We start from the raw sequence: 25,456 nt of genomic DNA, 5'->3' as shown, positions 1-25,456 counted from the left end.
GTATGCAATATAACAAGGTGTTTGGACAAGAAAAAGGGAAGAATTGTGGAGAGAATAAAGGAAAATACGCCAGTGTTTTGACTTTTTTTTTCCTGTAAAAAACATAAAAATAAGTTACAGGGGCGCCTGGGTGGCACAGCGGTTAAGCGTCTGCCTTCGGCTCAGGGCGTGATCCCGGCGTTATGGGATCGAGCCCCACATCAGGCTCCTCTGGTATGAGCCTGCTTCTTCCTCTCCCACTCCCCCTGCTTGTGTTCCCTCTCTCGCTGGCTGTCTCTATCTCTGTCAAATGAATAAATAAAATCTTTAAAAAAAAATAAGTTACAAATAAATACAGCTGAAGAGAAAACATATATTAGTTTGTATCTTTATTAAATGTATTATGCCTAAGGGGTGCCTGGGTGGCTCAGGCGGTTAAGCATCCGACCCTTGGTTGTGGCTCAGGTCATGATCTCGGGGGTCATGGGATTGAGGCCCATGTCGGGGTCTGCGCTCAGTGCAAAGTCTCCTTCAGATTCTTTCTCCCCTCCCCCTGCCTCCTCCTGCTCACACTCTCTTTTTCTCTCTCTCATATAAATAAAATCTTTTCAAAAAGTAAAAAAAAAAGTAAATGTATTATGTCAAGAAACCATCTTTATACTTTTCATATTTGAGAATATATTCGCTCATAAAAAAGGAATTAATCATATTTTTCTTCTGAATGTTTGCCAGAACTCAGTCCTTAGCAGGAAAAACAAAACAAAACAAAACAAAAAAACCCGAAAAACATAAACTTGGAGTCTTAACTATAGTAAGACTCCCTTCTGAGTAATGAGGATCACTAGGTAATTACTATTAAAATAAATATAACAACTATAAATGGATCTTTAGAAATGTCTATTCTTTTTTATTCTGAGAGACATACAGAGTAGACTCAAGAGTCAGCCTACCAAGCCTTAAACTCTGGCACCACCACTAGTTAGTATGAGACTTTGGGCAAGTTACATGAATTCTCATGTGCAAACTGGAAATAATAACAATATCTACCTCAAAGGCATATTATAAGGATTAAATGGAATAATACATTTAAATACTTAGAACTATACCAGTCACAAAATAAGTACTCAGGTATTATCATTACCTGAATTTAAGATCCAGCTGATAATAAACATTTAATGTACAGTGAGGACTTTTTTTTTTTACGATTTTATTTGCGAGAGAGAGAAAGCACGCATGTGCATGTGCATACAAGCAGGGGTGGGGCAGAGGGAGAGGGAAAGAGGGAATCTCAGGTAGACTCCTCACTGAGCAGGGAACTCAAGGCAGGGCTTGAGCACAGGACCCTGAGATCATGACCTGAGCCCAAACCAAGAGTCAGAGGTCTAACCGAATGCGCCACCCAGGCGTCACAATGAAGACTTTCTTAAATCACAATGGTCGTGCATTCATACTTGGCAAGTTTAGTTTCTTTCCCCTGAACACTATGTTCTAATCACTATTAAACAGTAACCATTAACTTAATCAATGATTTAATTTTTTATATTGCACAAGTACAATATACAAGTATGCTGCCATTTAATTCAAATTTCAAGTGGAATGTTCTCCTTTTAAGAAGTAAATCAATTAACTGGATAATCATTATATCCTATTGTAAAACTTGAGTGATAATTGTAATATGACTGTACTTTTAAAGAGTCAATCCCTCCCCCAAGTTATATTCTGTTTGAAGTGCTTTGTCAGCCTTTCTTTTTTTGAATCTTTTAATTTACTAGGTCAAGCTGACTTAATTAGTTGGAAAGCCATAAGGGCCCCAAATTCAGTGACTAAGTTAGTTAGACAAGAGATTATCCTGGATGGCCGTGATCTAATGGGGTAAGCCATTGAAAGAGGCTGGGCCTTTCCTGAAAAGGGAAATTCAAAGCAAGGGAGGTTCTTCTGCAAAACTGATGGCCCTAGAAAGTTGCCCCAGGCACAGTGGACTGGACTTCTATCATCATCCAAAACTCATGTCTGACTAACTTTTAGACACAGTGACCACATCCCGCGAGAATCCAATCTCAAAAGTTTTCCTATTATGTTTTCCCCATAAGAATATATGAAACTGCATGTAGCCTCTGACCTTCCAGACACCCAAAACCTACAGAGGTCCCTCTTCCCAGGAGAAGGTGGACATTTCCACCCCATAGTCTCTCCATGCTGCAGCACTTTGCAAGAAATGACTGAAATTGTGTTTTACTCTCAGAACAAAAGTCTATTTTACATATAGCTCTAAATGAACTGGTCTGACATTTCTAGATCATACTCACATGGCTTTCACCAAGAATGTGTATGTCTCTCCCTGAATTACTTTGAGTAAAAATAAAATTAATGTACATATGTATGCATATATATGTTTGTATGTACATGTCGAATATGCATATAATTTAATAATATATACCATATTAATGTAGTTTGTACATATATACATACCTATGTATGTATTACATACATATAGAAGTACACTATATATAAATATGCATACACATATACATAAATGTATACATACTATATACACGTACTATATCTATAACTATACCTATATATCTATACCTATACTACATCTACCTATAGCTCTATCTATCTATATATATCTCCTGGTTGAAGGTTTGGACACTGCAGCAATGAGTCACACTGACAAAAAGAAACAAGAAAAAATCGGGCTCTGCATATCCACGGACCATGGCCTTTCAGAAGATTTCATATCTGGAATTTCTGTTAGCTTCCTTTCCCCAATAAGCAGGCCTCAACCAGTCATGCCTTCATTTCATAGAATAGGCCTCTCTCCTCACCAGCACTGACCTCTAGGCTCAGAATTTACCCAAAGTAGACATAATCCTTTAAAATGAGACCCGGACAAGAAATAATATTTTACACTGTTATGTAAAATAATTCACCTCCTCACTGGTTTAAATACTTCCATTTCACAAAATTTTTGTCTCTACTTCTACATAATCAAAAGACATTACTATATTTCTCCCCCCAAAAAAATTAGCCTTTTCCAAAGATAAATCAGAAAACATCTGTAGCCAATTTAAAATATAATTTTTACCCATTTTTACTCTTCTAGATTGCAAATATTGAAATATAAGCCCATTGACAGCATCACATTAAAATTCTGATGTAGCTAAAGAGGTATTTGAACTCAAAACTTGAGATTAAAGTATTACCAAAAAAAAATTCTTAATTGTAATTCACCATAATTCCACCATAACTAACATGGATAAAACAAATCTCCATTTATAGAGCATAGGTGTGTGTCTGCCTCTGTAATGTGGATTATTGCAGTAATGGCTTGTGTATAAGTAATTATGTTTAATGAGCTCAACTGGATTTGATATATAGCATCAGCTAACACCCAAAAGATTAGCAGAAGTTAGCACTGCGGGTTATGAGCGGCTAAACTAGCTTAGAGTATGTAATGGCTACAATTTGATTTCTTAGTCACCTCGTTTCACCAAGGAACTCACCCCTCTGTCATGAAACCTTTATCTCCCTTAGCCTGATTCCCTATTTCTTTGGACAACATTCCTTTGTCTCCTCATCCTCAGTTGTATGTTCATATTTATATTTTCTTCTCCTCACTATTTCTAATTTCCTTCCTCTACTTCCAAATTTTAGACAGCAGTGGTAGCTTTTAGTGTTTATGATTGTACTATAAAATATTCTGTGGAACACCACTGCCTGTCACCCAGATCTGTTCGCCCTCTAGCTGGGCACATGGCAAACAGGATTGGATATTACAGGCTTCAGTCAGTCTCCCTCCCAGTGATTACAGCCACAGGACAGGTTCTCATCACTGAGATGTGAGCACAAGTATTATGTGCCACTTATCATCCACTTAAAGATGATCGTTTAGGACTTGCTTCTCTCCCTTTTACCCTGCTGGATAGAAATGGTTTAACTGAAGCAATCTTAAAAGTCAAATATTAAGGACTGCAGAGCCACGCTGCCAGCCTGGGTCCCTAGGTGACTTCTTAGAGCATACACACATACCTGCCCTAGACTACTAAGATGAGAGAGAGATAAACTACTATTTTTGTAGAGCCATTACATTTTTTGGCTATTTTTACAGCAGATTAGCCTTTATCTTAACTAGTAATATATTTTTTATTTAAATTCTTATTTTGAGATCATTACATACTTATGGAGAAGTTCCAAAACAGTACAAGGAACTCTCATTTACTTTATTATTTCTCTTTAAAGGAAGAGAACATAAAAATTAAATGTGATACATGATTATGTGACTTTTGCAATAAAGATAGCCTACAAATTTAAAGCATGGACCCACACCAAGAGGAAGGCCTGCTCTCACATATTTTAAAGTAAAATATTGAATGCTATCCCGCAAAGACTGGGAAAAAGATAAGGATGCCCTCTCTTACCACTTGTATCCACATTACAGTACAGATACTAGCCATTAAAATTAAAAAAAAAATAACAAAAGAAATAAAAGTTATTAAGATTGAAAGAAAGAAGTGTTGACACATGACATATTTTTTTACATTAAAATCTATGGAATACATAAAACTACTAAGCTCATTATGTGAATTAAGCAAGGTCACAGAATACAAGAATAATAAATAAAACTTAATTCTATTTATACATACGGGCAACAAAACTTTCAAAATAAAATTGTAAACACTGAATTTGTGAAAGTGTCAAAAACACGCTTAGCAATAAAGTTGAAAAAGGAGGCGCAAAACCTCTATTCCAAACACCACAAAACTTTGCTAAAAGAAAATGAAAACAGAAATGAATGGGTTGGAAGATTCAGTGCAGTTAAGGTGTCAATTCTGAGAAAAAATTATCTGTACATTAAGGGGAATCCCAGAAAACACTTTGAAGAAATTGATAAGCTTATTCCAACATTTTTTTTAAATATAAATGATGTCAGAAGCAATCATAAAAAAAGAACAACACTGGAGAACTAATACTACTTTGTCTCAAGACTTAGAAACCCTGGAAATAAATCCATACTTACAAGGTCACTTGATTTTTTTAAAAAGTCACCATTACTTTGGTAATTCAAATTATCCAAAGTAATTTCAACAAATGGTGCAAGAAAAAGTATATCTCCATCTAAAGAACATGAGCCTGAACCCCTACCTCACATCACACATAAAAGCTGTGTTAATTTACAACAGGCATTTCCAGCTTTCTGGATCATGATACTCGTTTTCTTTTCTTTTTTTTTTTTTTTTAAAGATTTTTTTTATTTATTTATTTGACAGAGACAGCCAGCGAGAGAGGGAACACAAGCAGGGGGAGTGGGAGAGGAAGAAGCAGGCTCCCAGCAGAGGAGCCCGATGTGGGACTCGATCCCGGAACGCCGGGATCACGCCCTGAGCCGAAGGCAGACGCTTAACGACTGCGCTACCCAGGCGCCCCTTGATACTCGTTTTCTTACCACCTGCCACCTTACTATTAAAAAAGGGCCACTTATCTTAAATCTCAGTATGTCACCCTTGACATTAGATAGGATTTCTGAAGAAGACGAAGAAGGAGAAGAAGTAAAAGGAAGGAAAGGAAGGAGAAAGTAAATAATCACAAATCACAAATTATGGAAGAAATATATTACTAAATAGTATATTAAAAGAAGAAATATATTAAGTGTACTCATTTTACACATAAGGTATTATTTTACATATATGACTAGTATATAAGGTATTTCACACACACTATGAAGAGAGAATCCACATATCTGAGAGATAATATTGAAGATAAACATAATTAAAATTTTCGGATAAAGAATACATAAAATATATCTACAAAGTGATACAAAATCATATTGATAGATTATAAAGCATATAAGAAGTCACAGATGGAAAAAAATTGAGCTTCATAATTAGGGAAATACAAGTTAACAAAACAGTGAGAAACCAGTTCATATCAATCAGTAATCAAATTTAAAGCGGCCATTAATATCCAACTATTTTTCATCATCTTCACTGTTGCCAAATTGGTCCAACACACTATTTGCTCTTGTCTGCCTTCCTAAAAGGCATTTTTCTCCCATCCTTTCCATCCTAGAATCTATTCTCAATATAGCAGCCAGAGGTGTCTTTTTAAATGTCAAGTAAGATCATATCACTCCTGTGTTTAACGTCTTGAAGCAGATCTCCATCCTACTCAGATGTATAGACTAAAATCCTTAAGATGATCCCTGAGATGCAAAGAACTCCCCTGGTATTCTTCTGCTCTCTTTCCAAACTACTCCCTGTCTGGATCACAGCCACATTGACCTCCCTGCTTCCTCAAAAACAAATAAAAAACCAGGAGCCAGGAGCTCTGTCTTCGGTTAATTTGCTCTTCCCTTTATCTAGCATGTTTTTCTCCGAGGTGACTAAATGTTGTGCACACACATCCCTATGAAATCAAAGGTCTTTGCTTGTATTTTACCTTCTCAGAGAGAACTTTCCTGAGCAGTTAATGTAAAAATGCAATCTCACCCTTCTTCTAGCATTCTTTATTACTTTGTCTTGCGTTGTTTTTCTTCATGACTGATGAGCAGAGTACCATAATAAAATTAAAGATAAATAATTCTCAAGCTGAAATCTAATACATAAAGCGTTCAGAAGAAAACATAAAATAATGTTTTCATGAATCAGAAATTAACATTTTGAGAAAGACACAGAAAATAATAATTATAAAAGTAAAAAGTTGATAGATATCATCGCAATTTAAATCTCAGTTCATAAAAAAGATATCAATTAATAAATAATTGACAGGCTGAGAGAAAATATTCCAAAATATATACCTGACAAATGACTAAAACCCATTATAATTCTTACAATTGATAAATAACCCAATAAAAATGGAAAAAATGGACTAAGGAAGATATACAAATGGCCAAGAATTGAGTGTAGAAAGTGTTAAAATCATTAATTATTGGAAAATAAAATTACAATCACAATGAGATACCATTACATACCTACCAGAAAACCCAAACTTCAAACCAAACCAAACCAAACCAAACCCGACAAAACTATTGGTGAGATTGTGGAGCAACCAGAATTCACATGCATTGTTGGTGGGAAGGTAAAAATATATAAATACTTCAGAAAGAAGTCTGTTAGTTTCTTGTAAAACTGAACATACCCTTGTCATGTGACCATAATTCCTCTAGTAGGTGTTTTTCCAATAAAAATAAAAACATGTATTCACAAAAAATCTTGTACAAAATGTTCAAAGAAGCTATATTCATCAAAGTCTCTAGTTTGAAATAGTCTAAGTATCTATAAATAAAACAGATAAACTCTGATATATTCATGCAACAAGGTAGTTCTCAGCAATAAAGACAAATGGATTACTGATACACCAATATGGATGAATTTCAAAAGAAATGAAAGATGCTTGACATAATCAAGTACATACTGCATTATTGCATTTATTTGAAATTATGGAACAGAAGGAAGAAATCTACTGGGTAAACAAAACAGAACAACAATTGCCTCTGGGAATATCTGGAGTGGAAATACACCAGGAGGGAGCATAAGGAAGCTTTCTGTGGTAGTAGGCGTGTTCTATATCTTCATGGAATTTGCATTCCACTGGTATATGTATTTGCCAAAATTCAGTGAATGTAAACTTAATATTTATGCATTTTGTTATATATAAATATTACTCAAAAGAAAAAATATTATGAACAAATATTGAATTCTAGTTAATGATATATGTGCCAAAGTATTTAATGGCAAGTATCTTGATGTCTTCAATTTGCTTTGAAAGTCACCCAGATAATAATTTGATTTGTAGGTGGATAGAGAACTGGATAAATGGATAGATTTGTAACAAATGGAGAATAATGGAATGTTAATTGTAGAATCTTGTTTATGAACAGACATATAAATGTTCACTGTAAAATCCTTTCCTTTGCTGTATATTTGAAAGTTTTCATAATAAAATATTGGAAAATATATGGAATATTGGCATTTTCTCTGTAGATTCCTTTTTGCCATTTTATAATCAGCCCTCCCTTTCCCTGCTCCAAGAAACCAATGATCCAATTTTCCCACAATAACTTAGTTTGGCATATCCTAAACCTTTGTATAAACGGAATCGTGCAGTGTGCATTTTATTGTGTCTGGCTTTCATTACTCAATATGTTGATTTTCATAGGTACGTAATATTCCACTTTACAAATATATCACAGTAGGATTATCCGTTACCTTACTGATGGTAATTTGCATTATTCCGGTTTCTGATTATTATAAGTAAATTCTACCAGGGTGATGACTCTCCAGAGTTCTAATATGCAGACAGAAATGAGAACCACTGGACAATGCAGTTACTAAAACTCTTTTCCATTAGAAAACTTGATGTTACGGCTATCTAGGGAAAGATTCAAGGAAAGCAGTCAGCACAGCAGTTTCAGCCCTACTTCTGTGACACAGATGTCTCACAATCAATTAATATCTAATTGGTGTACGCTATCTAATTAGAACTGATTAAATTAAGCAAATAAACAGGCTCAAAGGCCCATATGTGTCAGATCTTAATAGATTCTTAAACATAGTTGCTTAAAGTAAATGTGAAAAAATTATGCCTTGTGTAAGACAAACCACATGAGCTTAACACTATAAATGTGTCTCAACTGATCATAAACATGTTTTTATTAAATAGTTAGGAATGCAGTCTACACAAAACATTGAGAGACTTCCGAACAGTATAATTTAAAAATGCTGGTTGGGAAAACTCATCTTTACTTTAGTCTCTCGTTCTAACCAGTTCTATTATTTAAATAGAAGTGATAAGCAAAGCAAAGCCCACTATCATGAGTTTGAAAACACTAGTCAGGTAAAAGCACTACAACCAAATTAAAAAACAGTCCTTATGTGAGATATTCTGTCAATGAATCTCTGAAATTTCAATGACAGGTTTTTTTTTTAAATCATACCAGTGAAATGAGTAACACTAGGAAGCACAAAATAAATTTGTCACTATAAAAGATTTATTCTTTTAAAAAAAAAAAAAAGACCTAGAGAGACACAAACGAATCTGAGTGAATCTTAGAAATATAACAGTAAGTGAAAAACACATTCTCCCAAAGATTACATATAGTCTGGTAATCTTTATATAAAATTACAAATAACTAACCAAAATATACTTTTCAGAAATGCATATAGATAATATGTATTATCTATATGTATGGAAATATTATATATATGTGGGGCATATATATATATATATATATAGAGAGAGAGAGAGAGAGAGAGAGAGAGAGAAAGCTGAGTATTTATAGTTTTTGTGGGTTTTTTGTTGTTCTATTTTCACCCTTGATTGGAAGTGCAGGACAACATCTCAGTTTTGTATCATTAAATGAATGCGGTGATAACAATATTGATAACATGCATGACCTGAATTCTGGGAGCAAGCAGTTTTTCAGTTTGGGAGTGGAGAGAGAGCAGGTGCGGAATATTCTTCAAAGAAAGCCACATTAGTCAGTGAGCCACCAAAAGATTCTGGCTTCAACTCACTAATGGCTGGAAAGAGTGTCAGCCCCGGTCAACTGCCCAAGATCTTCATCACTGCAAACTGGAATCTCCAATTTTTCAAAGTAATTGTAGGTACAAGAGACACTAACTGAAGACCAACTCATAAAGCAATCTGGCTGACTGCTAAAGTGTCCTTCACTCACAAATTGGCAAAATCTTCAGAGTGACTTTGCAGCAATTATTTTACGGCACGTAGAGGCTGATAAGTCCTGATAGAGAACCTCATGCTAGCCCTGCAACTGCTCCAGCCTTGAGCAGCTGGCGGCAAAGGGATGGGATAGAGGAAGCAAATATATGCCAGACAGAGATCACTGTCAAGTTATAGGTTTTATTTAGGGGAGTTGTTTCATTAGTGTTCAATACGTTACTAAGAATAACCAAATTAAAAAAAAAAATCCGCAGTTAAATAAAAGCAGACAATGCATGGGCCAATGAGGGGAGTGTGTCATGAACCAAGAATTAGAAATTATTCAGTTAACTACAACTGAACTTTTTAAAAAGTAAAAACTACAATTCTTTCACAGTAAAATTCCTGATCAATGACAGACCTTACTATTTTGAATAGGGGACAAAGAAGTCTGAAGTCATAATTCTGAAATATGATTTTCCCTTTTTTTAAATTTGTTTTATTATGCTCAGTGAGTCACGGTATAGTACATCATTACTTTTTGATGTAGTGTTCAATGATTCATTAGTTAAGTGTAACACCCAGTCCTCATCACAGCATGTGCCCTCCTCAATACCCACCACCCTGTCACCCCCACCCCCCACCTTCCTCCCCTCTGAAACCCTGAGATTGTTTCCCGGGGTCCATAGTCTCTCATGGTTCATCTCCCTCTCTGATTTTCATACGCTGTTTTTTCAGAAAGTCTACAACTCTGGAAGAACCCAACTATCCCATATTTATCTGGGAGATCTTTTTCTTTAAAAGTCAAGGCCTGCTGGGGGACCTGAGTAGCTCAGTCTGCTAGAGGGTTAAGTGTCTGACTTCAGCTGAGGTCTTGGTTTCCGGGATCAAGCCCTGCATTGGGCTTCCCGCTCTGCAGGGAGTCTGCCTCTCCCTCTCCCTTTGCCCCTCCACCCCGCTCATGCACTCCTTCTCTCTCAAATGAATAAATAAAATCTTAAAAATATTGAAATAAAAGTCAAAGCCTGCCCAACATATAATGAGACCTCAAGCATAATTACCTTTTAATACAGAGAAACCATCTGTTTAAAAGGTGAAAGACCAATATCTCAAAAGAAAAATGGGCAAGCAATGTAAGTAAGCACAACACACGATAAGAAATGTGATTATCACACAAGAAAAAAAAATGTTAACTATGTATGGTGGTGGATGTTAACCAGACTTGTTATGGTGATCATTTCACAATATATACAAATATTGAATCATTATGTTGTACACCTGAAACTAACATAATTTTATATGTCAATTATACCTCAATTAAAAATAAATATGATTATCAAATAAACATAATGAAAAATAGTCTCACTCATGATAGTTGCTTTAAAAATAAACAAAAGCAACAATAAGATTTAATTGTTCATGACTCAGATTTGAAAAGATTTAAAAGGCTGAGACTACCCCTCGCTGAAGCCACACAATAATACACTGTTGGCGAGAGTGAAACTAAAGTCGCCTTTCTGGAAGACAACTGAAGGATATGTATCCAAAAATAAAATGTGTGTATCATTTGGAAAAAGTCAAAGCCTACTATTTCAGTAGGATTATTTGTATTTTGAGGGTGCTAATACTCCAGCCATCGTATTTCCCCCGTCATACTCATTGCCATGATTTTATATGCATAGCTCATATGGTAACATTCAATTATTCAGACAAGAATTTAGAAAATAATCTAGAGTAAAGGCTGCATCTTACGAACATGATGTTTAACTTGCCAATAATATTCCATGAGTTGCTGAATAAAAGTGTGAATAGAGCTGAATAAATAGTCAAATGTGGTTCAAGGAAAGGCCATAGCCTCTTTTTATCCTTAATCCAGTGGGATTTAATCGAGTATGAACCATTTTTACACATTACTAAAGGCAGCCACCAGAGAATATTAGTTGTAAGATTTTTAGCAGAAGAAAACAGCTAAATGAAAATGTGCCATCACTGCTTCTAGCTTAAATGACTACTTCCAATTTGGAGGTCATGAAACAATCATCCTGTAAGAATAGTCCCCCATGATTTCCTATTTCTTATGACTCAAAGATAAATTCTTAGGTCTTTTTCTTTGATAGGAGCAAGATCCAAAGTAGATTAATATTTTTCGCCAAGCTTCAAAGAGGTGAAGGTATTTTGATTCAATCTATATGAAATTCGACCAGTTTAGTAAATATAAATAGGTGAAATTAGTTGAGCCCAAACTCTTACCATAGTGATTCTGACTTTGCAATTTGAATAGAAAATAACTAGCCAGCTCCTAGTTTTTAACTTTTTCCCAACACAAGATCACTGCCCTACTATTGCCTCTAATTCATTTTCAATTTCATAAAAATCAGGTTTCTCAAATGGCTGAATGATCCAGATTAGAGATGTCGGTCCCCAGGTAAAATAGGGTCTTTGTTTTTTTGTTTGTTTTTTTTTTAATTCTTTTTTTTTTAATTTATTTTATTTATTTGACAGAGAGAGAGAGAGACAGCCAGTGAGAGAGGGAGCACAAGCAGGGGGAGTGGGAGAGGAAGAAGCAGGCTCCCAGCAGAAGAGCCTGACGTGGGGCCCAATCCCAGAACGCCAGGATCATGCCCTGAGCCGAAGGCAGACGCTTAACGACTGAGCCACCCAGGCGCCCCTAAAATAGGGTCTTTGAAGAGGAAAAAAATATTCTGCTGGAGTCACTGGGATGTATTTGGAGTGAGAGTTAAAAACTTTAGAAAATATTAATGAGGTTCTCCTCTAAAAAGACATGTAGAATAAGAACAAATTCTCAAGAGATGGAATAAAAACATTACAAAAACAACAACAACGTCTGTACTACACTTTAAAGTTAACATAATATTTAAGACATTATTTTTGCCATTTTTTACAGCAACCTTGTGAAGTGCATATTCAGAAACTCATGCTACATTTGAGATCACTGAGAGATTTGGAAGGTATCGCCTGAGGCAACAGATGAGCCTGGAGGGAACGAGCCAATCCCAAGTAGTCATTTTTCATTTACTCTGTTAGGTCCTGGGTTCTCATAAGCCTCATGGTACAACCAGGATGTTACTGCTTATTATGCAAGAAAGCTTCCCTTCTCTCTTGTAATGACTTCACAGTCCACGTTCAGCACAATGCTCTTGCATCAATTTGACACAGGCTTCCTACTAAGATTTTAGCTATTTGCTATCCTAGGAGAGGCTTCTCTATATTCTCATTACTCCCAGCTGTTAGGATCCCATTGGATTCACTCCCAATCCTATTTTATCACCTCTACTGTCCCCAGCCAATATACACTGTTCTGGCTCAGGGTTCTCTAACCTGGACGATTGTCCCATCCCATCCCACCCGCTGTTAGAACGCTTAACTACTGACAACATAGATAAAGCGTGAGCTGCTCACGCTCTCTCAGACATTTTCATTTTATAATTGCCTTCAAAGGATACACACCCAAAGCCAGGTATATGCATTTGTCTGTCCCAGACTTGCCATTACCCGGCTTATACAAGGTTCTATTTGCTTGTTGCTGCAATTCCAGCTAGGTGTGCAACTGAATAACAAAGAAGTTAATATTTATTGAATGCTGACGATGTACCAGGCATTATATTCTTCATATGTGTTTCCCATTCCATACATACAGAATACTACTACATAGGCACTGGTATTATCTCCATTTTATAGATGAGGGAACAGAGGCAAAAAGAGGCTTGAATTTCTTGCCAAAAGAGAATAGGTAAAACCAGGATTTCAATCTAGGCATTCTGAGTTCAAAGTCTCCTAAGCTTGCAAACTCTATACTCTGCAGAGTTGAAAATGTGATTTTGACAAAAGTGATCACCAGTAAAGCTGTTTTTCTAAGTGAAGAGTACTCACCTCCCCAACAATAATTAGAAATCACTGAGAGATTTGGAAGTTTTGGAGTTTTGAATGAGACAGAGTCAAAAGGTTGGATCGGGCAAAAAAACCATAACTAGGTGCCATGGCTGATTGTCCTTTCCTTTGGCCAGTTCAAAGCAGAAACCAAACTCAGCAGCATCTGTCTGTTCTCATTTGATTGTCTTGGCCTTGCACTCATCATGAGATTAGGAGTGACAGCAACATTATAGCACTACTGGATGTCACCTTCTACCTCCCTGCTCCAACTCACACCCTTCTCAGCACTGCCTTCAAGCGTCACTGACCCCAGGAAGCCCTCCTGAGCCCATGAGCCTGCCTAAATGCCTTCCCCATATGGGACCATGACCTCCATTGTCGAGCACAGTTTATTCCACCTTGCTCTGAAATCATCAATGTGCCTCTCTGGCCTGAAATTGGGAGCTAATTAGAATATTGCTCTGCTTGAGGATGTCACAGCACATAGCATCTAGCACTCTTAGGAACATAAATAACCATTATGGTGATGGATGTTAACTAGACTTATTATGGTGATCATTTTGCAATGTATACAAACATTGAATCATTATGTTGTACATCTGAAACTAATATGTTGTGTGCCACTTACGTCTCAAAAAATATATGCATTACAAAAAAATCCCCTCAAACTTCTGAATTTATATACTAGGGGATGAGGTAATTGTATTTATTTGGTATAATAACCTCTGTGAAGCCAGAAATATAAAAGCCTGCAACTAATAAATTCATAGTTATAATGATAGATTCTAGTCATAGAAAAATTATACATCTTTTCCAATCCTCAATTTTCTCATCTGTAAAATGTGATAATTCATGGGATTCTCAGAGGATTGAATGAGTTCCCGGTAAAACTGTATAACATAATAAGCATTTAAATATGATTATTAAAACCAATGAGGTTATAATTTGCTTTTGAAAATGAAGCAAGGAGTGCTTTTTCTGGCTGTGGTTTCGCAAGGCAACAGTGGAAAAGATGAAGTAAATCACACTTTCTTCAATGTTCTCTTCTATTCGTTCTGAAACCAAGCCAAAATAAGCCAGTAGGAATCATGAAGAAAAGAAGGAAAGATGAAGGGGAAAAAATGACAGAAAGATCTCTGTTCTGTTGAAGTGAGTGGGTTTTCCTTATTCTTTAATAAATATTTTATTCTCTTACTCAAGTTTGATATAGTGCTGCGGTTTCCTAATCCTAAAATTCAGCCTGAACACTGAAAGAATCTGATTTGCAACCCTTCAAGTATATCTTTCCCCTTCTGTGACCATTAGCTACACACTTTGCAACGTCTTGCAAAGACAGGATGCTTCACAATCATCTTGATGTGTTGCCACTGCACCACAACTTGAACTACCAGAGGGGATCTCAGATGTTCCCTGAGTCACAGAAGGCACTTAGAGACAGAACTTTCCCACAAACAAAAGAAGCTACATTATATAATAAATCACTGTGCTGAATTATGAGAGAACCAGAGATTAGTAGTCATATGAAATAATTAATGTATCTATGAAAGTGGCCCTAACTTAAAATTCAATAATCTTATCTCAAGTAGGATCAATTCTAGGCATTTGACTTTCATTAGTTTAGGGCTATTTTTTTCTCTTCTATCAAAATCAAATATAAAGACATGGTATAAATTGCTTAATGCTGCCTCCTTTTATCACCAACAATAAGGGTTTCCTGTATAGACTATCAGAAAAAAAAAATGCAAGGCACATTCCAATGTCATTCTTCAAAGAAAGAAAGCTGAACCCCAAATAAGTAGGAGCCGTGCCACATATAATAGAGATTGGTCTAGATCCAGGTGCTCTGCATGAAACAGAGAAGACCCCTGTGGCTGCAGACTGAAGAATGAGCCAGAAAAGTTCATTTTCCCAGACACAAAAGCAAAAATTCTGATTTTCACTTAATTAGAAGGGGTACTCAAACTAGTGGCAAAAAATTCCCTGGCTCAAAGACCATCTGTATTTCTTTATAAGCAACATCAGAGCATACAGAGATGACACTGATTTGCAGAACCTCATAGACTTCATCCAGGAATATCAGCTGTTCCATGAGGCTTCTGGAGCTGATGACTGGAACCTGAATATTTACTTCAATTGCACAGATTCCGGCACAAGTCAAGAATGATGCGGGATGCCATTCTCCTACGGTATTAAAGATTCTGCAGAAAATGTCATTGACACTCGGTGTGGCTATGATGTCAGGCAAAAACCAGAAGTTGACCAGCAGATGGTAATCTGCACAAAAGGCTGTGGGCCCCAGTTTGAGAAGCAGTTGCAGGACAATTTAACCCTCGTGGTTGGTATTTTCATCGGCATTGCATTGCTACAGATTTGGGGGATATGTCTGGCACAGAATTTGGTTCATGATATTGAGGCTGTCAGGGCTAGCTGGCAGAGCCCCTGCAGTGCTCCTATAAGACACTGGACAGACCCAGCCTTCCTGACTTTCCAGAGTACCTAACCGACCCTAATCACAGAGGCATCCTGCAACCCCATCCGATGGAGTTTCCAAGAACTTGGTTTGGGGGGTACAACTCGGAAACTGCTCACTGACAGAATTAAAAAGATAACCAGCATGAAAAAAAACTAAACAAAAACAAAAACACAACCACAGAACCCATTTGGTTCTGTGAAGAGATAGAAAAATCAGTTAAACATGATATCACACAGAAACTCTATAATTACAGGAAGCAGTCTGTCCCAAGGCAGCAGGGTCAGGGGACAGGGAGATAAGAAACTCTGCATTAAGAATGACCTGTAGCTGTCTACTTTTATTGGCTGCATTAAAATTTAAGTTTAATGAACCCAGACATAACATCCTGCTAGCCCAGAATATGGCCCTGGCTTCTCTCTTACAGGGAACTCACCAAATTAAAAAGTTTAAAAAAAACTTTCAAAAATAAGATCCTACCCAAGCTATGAGCAGTATTTGATACATCTGTACGCATTGACCTAGAAGAGAACTTCTTCCTTGAAACACTATCTTCACTTGACTTACTGGATAATATCTTCTAGTGTCTTCCTTAATCACTCACTGGTTGTTCTTTCTTAGTTTTCTTGGTTGTAGTGTTCAAGAGTTGAATCCGTAGACATCTTTTCAACTCCAGTGACACTCTCTAGATTCTATTTGCACTCTTAAAAGGCTTTAAATACTACATATATGCTGATGAATTCCAAATTTACACTTTCATCTCACACTTTTCACCACAGTTCATATTTAACATGTTTATCAAGTTAAAACTTCATATGTAACATGTCCAGAAGCAAATTATTTTTTTCTCTTGAAACAACTTCTTCCCTCAGTCTCTTTCATCTAAATACGTGGAAACACCAAACTTCCATTGACTCAGCACAAAAACTTAAGCATCACTTTGACCTATATCTTGCCTCCACACTCCACATACAATCCATAAGGCAAATCCTAACAATTCCATTTTTCAAATATATCAAAAATGTAACATTTTCATGCCATTTTAACCACTTCCACTGAGGTCTAAGCCGCCATTATGTTTCACTGGATCATTACCATAGATAGCTCTCCTTCTCTTTTCCCTGTTCTTCATTCTCAAAATAGAGCCAGAGTCATGAGTAGAACTCTCCTACTCAAAGTTCTCTGATAGCATGTGAAAAACCAGTCTTTTCTTTCAGTGGTCTAGTAGACTTTATGTAACCTAGGACCCTGCTAATTCTCTGATCTCATTCCCCACCTCTCTTCCTTTTGCTCATTTTACTCCAACTACATTAGATTCCTTGCAGTTCCTTGATTCCATTGATCGCTACTGTAAGTTCCCTCTGCAGGGAATGGTTTAATCTCAGATATCGACTGAGGTTCTCCTCTTTGCTTCCTTTAGATCTTTCCTCAAATATCACCATATCACAGAGACTTCTGCAGACTACCTTAGAATAGTATTTTCCACATTCATTTTTTGCACACTCATCCTGCATAATATCCTCTAACACTTTTCATCACGCATCATATTATGTATCTATTTTTTTCTCCCCTGCAACCCCACTCCTGCTAAAATGTAAGGTTCCTGAAAGCAGGAAAAGTAGGTTCATTCTCTGTCATATTCCATGTGCCTGGAACAGTATGTCACATTTACTAGATTCTCAAAAAAAATGCTTAGTACCAGATGCAAGAAAATACAATAAAATTATTTCAAATGAATGTGTCAAAAATAAAGAATTATATGTAAGGTCAAGATTAAGTGAGGCATAACTGGAAGTTAGTTTTATGGATAAGTTAACGTACCAGGCACCTGACTGAGCTGACTCTGAAGGGGAAGACACAATATAAGCATAGTCCAAGTTAGCATCCAGTAGGCAGTGTCAATGAATTAACATACATGCAGTTCTAGAGACATTGTCCTATATCTTTTATAATAATATGAATCATTAGGTAGCAGCTCATCATTCTGCAGTTACAAAAATATTCATTTAAATCTCGGAGCTATGGAAGGTTAGAATAAGAAAGTGGCTTATATTTTAAATTCTCTCAACTAAAATAAACTGATGAATTCCAAACATGGGAAAAATTCCATATACTCTGATTTGTAGTGGTTGAGAAGTAAAAAGGGCCATTTATATGCATAGCAATATTTTAGTGGCAATACTTTAGTAGCAATATTTAAGTAATTGATCTAAATTTACATGGATATTTGTTCATTCAATTGATTGATTAAATAGCTAACTAAAGAATTATTACCTGAAGTTTAACTATGTGTCCTGCACCCAAAAATGGAAAGGCATAAAAACAACCAACCAATGGGGCATGTGGCTGGCTCAGTCGGTAGAGCATGCAGCTCTTGATCTCAGGGTCATGAGTTTGAGCCCCACATTGGGTTTAGAGTTTACTTAAACAATAGTTAGCCAGTGTTACAAAGAAGCAAATGCCATACAATAAAGCAAAGATTGTTTTCAACAAATGGTGACGAAACAACTGGATATCCATCTGCAAAAAACAAAAACAAAAACTCTAGACACATACCTTAAACCCTTCACAAAAATTAATTAGAAATGGAACTTCGACCAAAATGTAAAATGCAAAACTATAAAACTCCTAGAAGATAACTTAGAAGAAACTAGATAACCTTGGGTTTGGTGATGGCTTTTTAACATGACACCAACAATATGATCTATGAAAGAAAGAACTGATAAACTGGACTTCACTAAAATTAAAAACTTGTGCCCGGTGAAAATCACTGTCAGGAGGATGAAAAGACAAGCTACAAACTGGGAAAAAATATTTGCAAAAGATACATCTGATAAAGGTCTGTTATCCAAAATACACAAAATACACAAGGTCTGTTATCCAAAAGACTCTTAAACCTCAATAATAAGAAAACAAACAACCCAAATAAAAACTGGGCCAGAGACTTCAACAGATATCTCACAAAGAAGATATATAGATGGCAAATAAGCATATGAAAAGGTGTTCCTCATCATATGTCATCAGGGAAATGCAACTTAAAACAAGATACCACTACACACCTATAAGAATGGCCAAAATCTAGAACACTGACACTACTAAATGTTGGCTAGGGTTGGAGCAACAGAAATTCTCATTCATTGCTGTTGGGAATGCACAACGGTATAGCCACTTCGGAAGACAGTTTGGCCATTTCAACAAAAGTATGCATTCTCTTATCATACAATCCAGTAATGGTGTTCCTTTGTATTTACCTGAAGGAATTGAAAACGTCAATGGTATAGCCATTCAGAAGACAGTTTGCCTGTTTCAGACAATTAAACATTCTCTTATCATACAATCCAGTAGTGGTGTTCCCTGGTATTTACCTGAAGGAACTGAAAACTTATGCTTACACAAAAAGTTGCACACATATGTTTAAAGAAGCTTTATTCATAATTACAAAAACTTAGAATCAACCAAGTCCTTCAGTATATGAATGGATAAACAAATATTCAGACAATGGAATACTACTCAGCACTAAAAAGAAATGAGCTATCAAGCTATGAAAAGACATTAAGGAAACTTAAATGTACATTACTAAATGAAAAAGACAATCTGAGACGATTACATACTATATGATTCTAACTGTACGACATTCGGGAAAAGGCAAAACTACAGAGATACTAAAAAGATCAGAGGTTTCCAGTGGTTAGGAAGGAGGAATGGATGAATAGGTAGGTGGAGGAGAGGATTTTAGTTTCGAAATATAGTGAAATTATTCTGTATGATATATAAAGGTGGATACAGTCATTATATATTTGTCCAAACTCATAAAATTTACAACACCAGGACGGAGTCCTGATGTAAACTATGGTTTTGGGTGAGAAGAAGGAGAAGGAAGGAAAGAAGAAGAAGGGGGGGGAGGAGGACAGGGGTGGGATAGGGAGGCAAGAGAAGGGGGAGGGGGAGGGGGGGAGAAGAAGGGAAAGAAGAGGAAGAAGGGGAAGAGGAGGAGGAAAAGAAAGGCATGGGTGAAGCTCTGTGCTATTGTCTGGGCTATATGAAGAAGAAACTTGAATGTAATGACATTTTAATTCAGTCCTGAATGTTATGGTGATTTATTTAGATTGACTGAAGTATTGCACAAAACATAGGTTCATTTAACACTACAAACGAAATGCCTCGAATGCTTTTAGGTCCAACTTCATAGCGATTCACTCTTTACAACAAATGTTCTGGTGGGGAAATTGCACATAGTCTATGGAAATGAATAAACCTGTATAATTGAGATGAAGGAGTAAATGGATGTGAAGAGGAAGACTCTTATCCAATGAATGAGAGAGCACATGAAATAGAATTAGGTTGTACAGTAGGTATCATTCTCATGGTGAAAATACATGAAGCATGAAGCTGTGATTAACACACAAGAAATGAAAAAAACTTTGAGTAATAAAATAGGAGGAAGCATGTTCTAACCTCCTAAAGAAGATACATCTAACTTAGTTGAGGTGTCAGTGAAGTATTAAAACAAGTATTAAGAGGTAAGTGTTAGCCATATGAAAAGGGTGAATCAGACAGAGAAAGTATAATATTCAAAGCATGGACATCAAGAGAAAACACAAGGGCTCTGAGGAACAGCAAGGGATTTGACAGTTACCACCAAGAAGAGTTTTTACACTATGCCAATAAGTTTATCTTGAAGGTACGAGCAAAATTTATTGCACTGTAATGATTAAAGTCATAGGGAGAAAAATTAAAATTATGAATAATTTTGTCATAATAAAAACTCTCTTTAGAATGATATTATATACCTCAAACAGATTAGGAGAATGGAAATACAAGTATTAAAGGTATTTATGTTTTACACACACTCACAAACACACCACCCACCAGATAACCATCTCTAAGTTTACTTGTTGTTAAAAATACCAAAGGAAAGCTCCTACACATTATGTTATATATATTGCTATATATGGATTAACATTTACATACCAAGGTGAGGTGGGAAATTTTGTTTGAGATTAGAAAATGATAACCACATTTGTGGCTCAGTAATTAAAAACAGCAGTGAATGATACTAACCATGCATATATGGGAACTTGTTTTTAATTGAGAAGTCATGATAACAGGGGTAGGCTCACCATCTAAACATGTTTCCTTTCTCCTTGTTACTTTAATAAGACATTTAGCTTATTAGCATGAGCTCAGTTGTTTCAAGGCCTCAGTCATTGACAGAAATAAATGATCGTCCCCCTGGTAGTAGGAATAATACAGGAATCATTTAATGAGCTTGGAGTAGAAATTTGAAATGTTTTATTTTTCCAAAGTTAAATTTACCTAATTGTAATTGGTAATTACCCTTGAAACTTATAATATAAATATATTATGCAACAATCTGACTTATACAAGTAATCTTGAAATCTGTCCCCAATATTGACCATACTGTCTTCTAAAGAATCTCCAGCTAGGAACATATACTACCTGAAATAATTTTTGAGTGAACCTATCTTTCTAAAGAAGCACCTATTTTGGTAAATCACTTAGAGACAATAATACATAAAATGTAAAAATGTTTCAAGATAGTGGTGTAAAGTGATATAAAAACAGATTTTTAAAGTTACGACTTTTTTCCTTAAGGTATTGGAAGTCCTAATGGGACTGTCCCTAATTACATAAAATGCCACATATATGTCATTCCTTAATTTGAATCTCTATTAAATTTTACCTAAAAACAAGACATAACATAGGGTTTTTGGTCTTAAACAGATTTTTCTAATGTATTAGTAAATACAAGTAATTCTCAAACTGAGCTTGGAAGGAGATATTTGGTAAGAAAACCAAATTGACAAGTTTCATATTAATATGCCTGCACTGTGTTTACAAGTTTACTATTAAGACACTGAATTTTAGTCATTATATGCTCATTAGCAATCTCCCGTGTCTTTTTTTACAAAATGACTCTATAACCACTTTCATTTACTCTTTAATTCAGAAAAGTAGACCAAACTATATAATTTAAGTGTTGAATAAATTTGTAACAGTGGAAATCATCCAATCCCAGATTATTATGGCAAAATGCATTCCCATGTAAAGCCCCTCAGGCCAAAAGTCAGTCATTAATATTTCAGAAATTCAAGAAGACAGCTGGAATAGCACAGGGACAAACCCACAATAGCATAGTGCAACCCAGAGAGCAAGCTATCAAAGACAGACTACAATTACTGCAGATAAACTAAATGCAACCCGCTAAAGAACATCTTCTATACTTCATTGATTACCAGCAGTATCGCTGCATTCATATTATTCCAGAAGGTTTCACAGAGATTGATGGTAATTCTGCCAAAACCAGATTAGTACTCTTAGGTGCAGAAATAAACATCTTCTTTAGACCCAGGGAAACTTCCTAGTAACAGCAACTAATTTAGAATATATGCCTACATTTCTTGAATGAAAGACAAAAGAGTACTAAAGATTAGGAAAAACAAAGGATGAAAAGTTATAAGAATAAGGAGGGTGTCTCTAACTATAGTTTCCATGTTTTAATGAAATATTCCATCTAAAAAACCTAGCATCAAGACAACATGCCCAAGTAAATGACAAGGGAATAATATCATGCCTACCTCTCTTTTGTACTGGTGAAAAGGGAGAATCTTCTTGGGATGGTTTTCTGCAATCAATTCATCTTTTCTTCCTTCATTATTTTAATTCATAACGATAAACCTATGGAGAAAACAGCAAACAAAAATGCCTTATCCAAGTGGCCAATTCAATAGAGAATGTCCAAGTACATTTATATCCTGGTGAGCCACACACAGTTTAGTTAAAAAGTTTCCATGATTGTTTTATTTTTATTGTGGAACTCACAGTAATTGAGATCATTTTTAAAAAATAATGATTAACCAATTATAAAGAAAATGAAAGGCATGCATTAAAATAAACAGAATTTTTTAAAACTCTCATTTAAAAACAGTAATTGTAAAGTATAAAACAGATTTAAAGTCCCTCTTTCCATAATGTTAGGAAAGTATATTCTATACTTAAATGTGTAATTCAATTACCTTCATAAAAGTTATTTTGCTATATGCTATGTCATACTAGAGAATGTACAAAAGGCAGCCAAATAGACAATCCCTTCTTATAGTGTATTTATTAACATAAACACATACATGAAAACCGCGTGAAAATATATCAAAGATTTGTTTTAATGTTACAGTGAGTGGTTTTGTGAAGTCAGAAAAGAAATGAGTGCATTGTGAGTTACAAGTTCAGGCAAGGTGAAAGGCAATAAAGTTATTTTCAAGATCCAAGGAAATCTGTAACACATGAAGATTACTTTTTCACAAGGTGAATAATTTTTGTTTGGTTTTTATAATTTCTCTAACACTTCAGAGGATGTGTGGGTCCATATTCCCTCATGGACATTCTGAATTAGACAAGTTACAATTTTGAGCCCTTTCATAGGAACACACATGCAGAGAAAATGCCTAAAGCCCTGTTTGAATATATTCATCTTATTTCAATCTGTAATGTCACCAAAAGTTAATTTGAAAAGTGACTTCATTTTAATTGCTTACGATATTAGGTCAACTAAATGTTTTGGAGAGGCTTTCTTAGAACACTTAATTTATGAAAAATCTCAATTTAAAAATCATGAAAGGGTAAAACTCAAACATCTCTATTGTTTTTCTCTGCTCTTTTTTTGTTATAATTATTATAGTTAAACTTATTTAAAAGTAGCACTGATTTATAAAAATGTCAAACAATATAGGTAGTTAGGTAAAACTTAAATGTCTTGTTTCACCATTCTCCAACATATTCTCTTTTGTTTATCTGAGATAATGTTTGGACAACAAACCAGGCCTTTTTTCTATGCAGTTGCATACTTTTATATATACAGTCATCTGGATTTTTTAAAGATGAAATCATACTGTGGATAATTTTTGCAAATTTTTAAGAAATGCCCTCATGGAACAAAAAATCATGAATATATTTCCACATTATAACGAATCTACCTTATTCTTTTTAAAGGGTACAGAGTATTCTGTTGTACAGATGTACCATCGTTTAAACAAACATTTCCTGGAAATGAACATGTATGTTGATTTTGAATATTCCTCTTAAAATGTTACCCTACAGAAGTAGCTGGGCATGTGTACAAGCATTTCTGTGGTTTGAATACTTTGAAAAGAACTTCTAAGGCAGGTTATGTGCATTTAAAATTTTGATAGTTGTTCATAAATAGACCTCAAAAAAGGATTTATCAGTTTATATCCCTACCAGAAATGTATGAAGATATTCATTTCCATTCATGTCCAATACTAGATAGCATCAATCCTTTATTTTCTATATATGGAAGAAATGGTATTCATTGATGTGAAATAATTTGCCCTTCACTGATTTTCAGTGAATCTGAACATTTTTTCAGGTATTTATTGATTGTTTGTGTACCCTCTCACACACTTAGATTCTTATCAATTACCTATATTCTGTCTACTTTTCTCGTAAGTTTTTGGGAAATTGATATCAGTTTCTAAAAGCTATGTATATATAATATATATGTATACATGTATTATAGATAATACTTTATTTGGTAACTATTTCACAGGTATTTATTCTCAACCTGTTTCTTGTATTGCACCTTTTATATTTCAGTGTGCTGATTTGAAAGTCTGTATTGCCAAATCCACCAATCCTTTCCTTCACAGTACCAAAACTCAAGCAGAAAGCCTATTTTGTCTCCAATTATGGGACAACTTTTTTATATTCTAATCTATCACTTTTACATTTTTTCCACATTTAAGTTATTAGAAGATCTTCAATTTTTGGTATGATATTAACTTAACATTATTTTTGACCCAAACAGATAGCTAACTTTTCCAAAAGCATTGATTTAATAGTTTAAAGTTTCTCTTCTCGGCCCTTTTAAATATTTCAATTTTCTTTAGTCTGCTTTGAGCCAATCCTAATAATGTGCTTACATTTCCTCCTTAATTGCACTCACCCTTACTTGTGCCTTAATTTATTTCCCAATCTGCAAGAATCAAGAGTTTCTCTGCAATTAGGTAACACTTGTGTGAAGAAAAGACAGGCAGACACAGATACATAATCCATTGTTTTCAATTCAATCCTTGGGATAAAGTGTCAGGGAGTTTCCAAGGCCATAAAACTAGATGTGTGTTTACACTCAATTATATAAATGCAAGATATATAAAATAATATATATTCAGTCACTATTGCTCTACAGACCAACTCTGAAAATAGCTATTGATATTTTTCCAAAAGTCAAAATTAATATTTGTAACTACAGATCTTTAAACAACAAATTTTAGAAGGAAATGAGGAAAGCAAGCCAGCAATCAATTCAATATGCTTGTACATCCTACTGCTGTGCAGAGACATTCATCATTGTGCAATGAATAAACTCCTCATCCTGCTTCTACCAGGGTGCATTACTGGGCCCCAACAGTGAACATTAAA

General features: G+C 35.3%; 1 protein-coding gene and 1 pseudogene across 2 annotated transcripts in view; one reads left to right on the top strand and one right to left on the bottom strand.

Moving 5' to 3' along the window:
- LOC148109263 (uncharacterized) overlaps positions 1 to 25,456 on the bottom strand; it is a 556,689-nt gene that overhangs the window by 28,270 nt on the left and 502,963 nt on the right. The window contains exon 4 of one of the 2 annotated variants that reach the window (XR_015726095.1): positions 22,600 to 22,699. Coding sequence is in view for 1 of the 2 variants with exons in the window: in XM_087865432.1 (XP_087721558.1) it covers positions 22,686 to 22,699 (14 nt within the window). In the remaining variant the exon portion in view is untranslated. Of the gene's footprint in view, positions 1 to 14,645; positions 22,700 to 25,456 lie in introns of those variants that run through there. The other variant, XM_087865432.1, reaches the window with a different exon arrangement.
- On the top strand, positions 6,931 to 16,030 carry LOC148109265 (tetraspanin-5 pseudogene; annotated as a pseudogene).

Source organism: Ursus americanus, chromosome 11 (genome assembly GCF_024610735.1).
Source record: "Ursus americanus isolate L20-20 chromosome 11, mUrsAme1.1.p, whole genome shotgun sequence".
Taxonomy (NCBI): domain Eukaryota; kingdom Metazoa; phylum Chordata; class Mammalia; order Carnivora; family Ursidae; genus Ursus; species Ursus americanus.
Note: the sequence above shows the minus strand (reverse complement) of the source record. Positions and strands in the feature narration are given on the sequence as shown.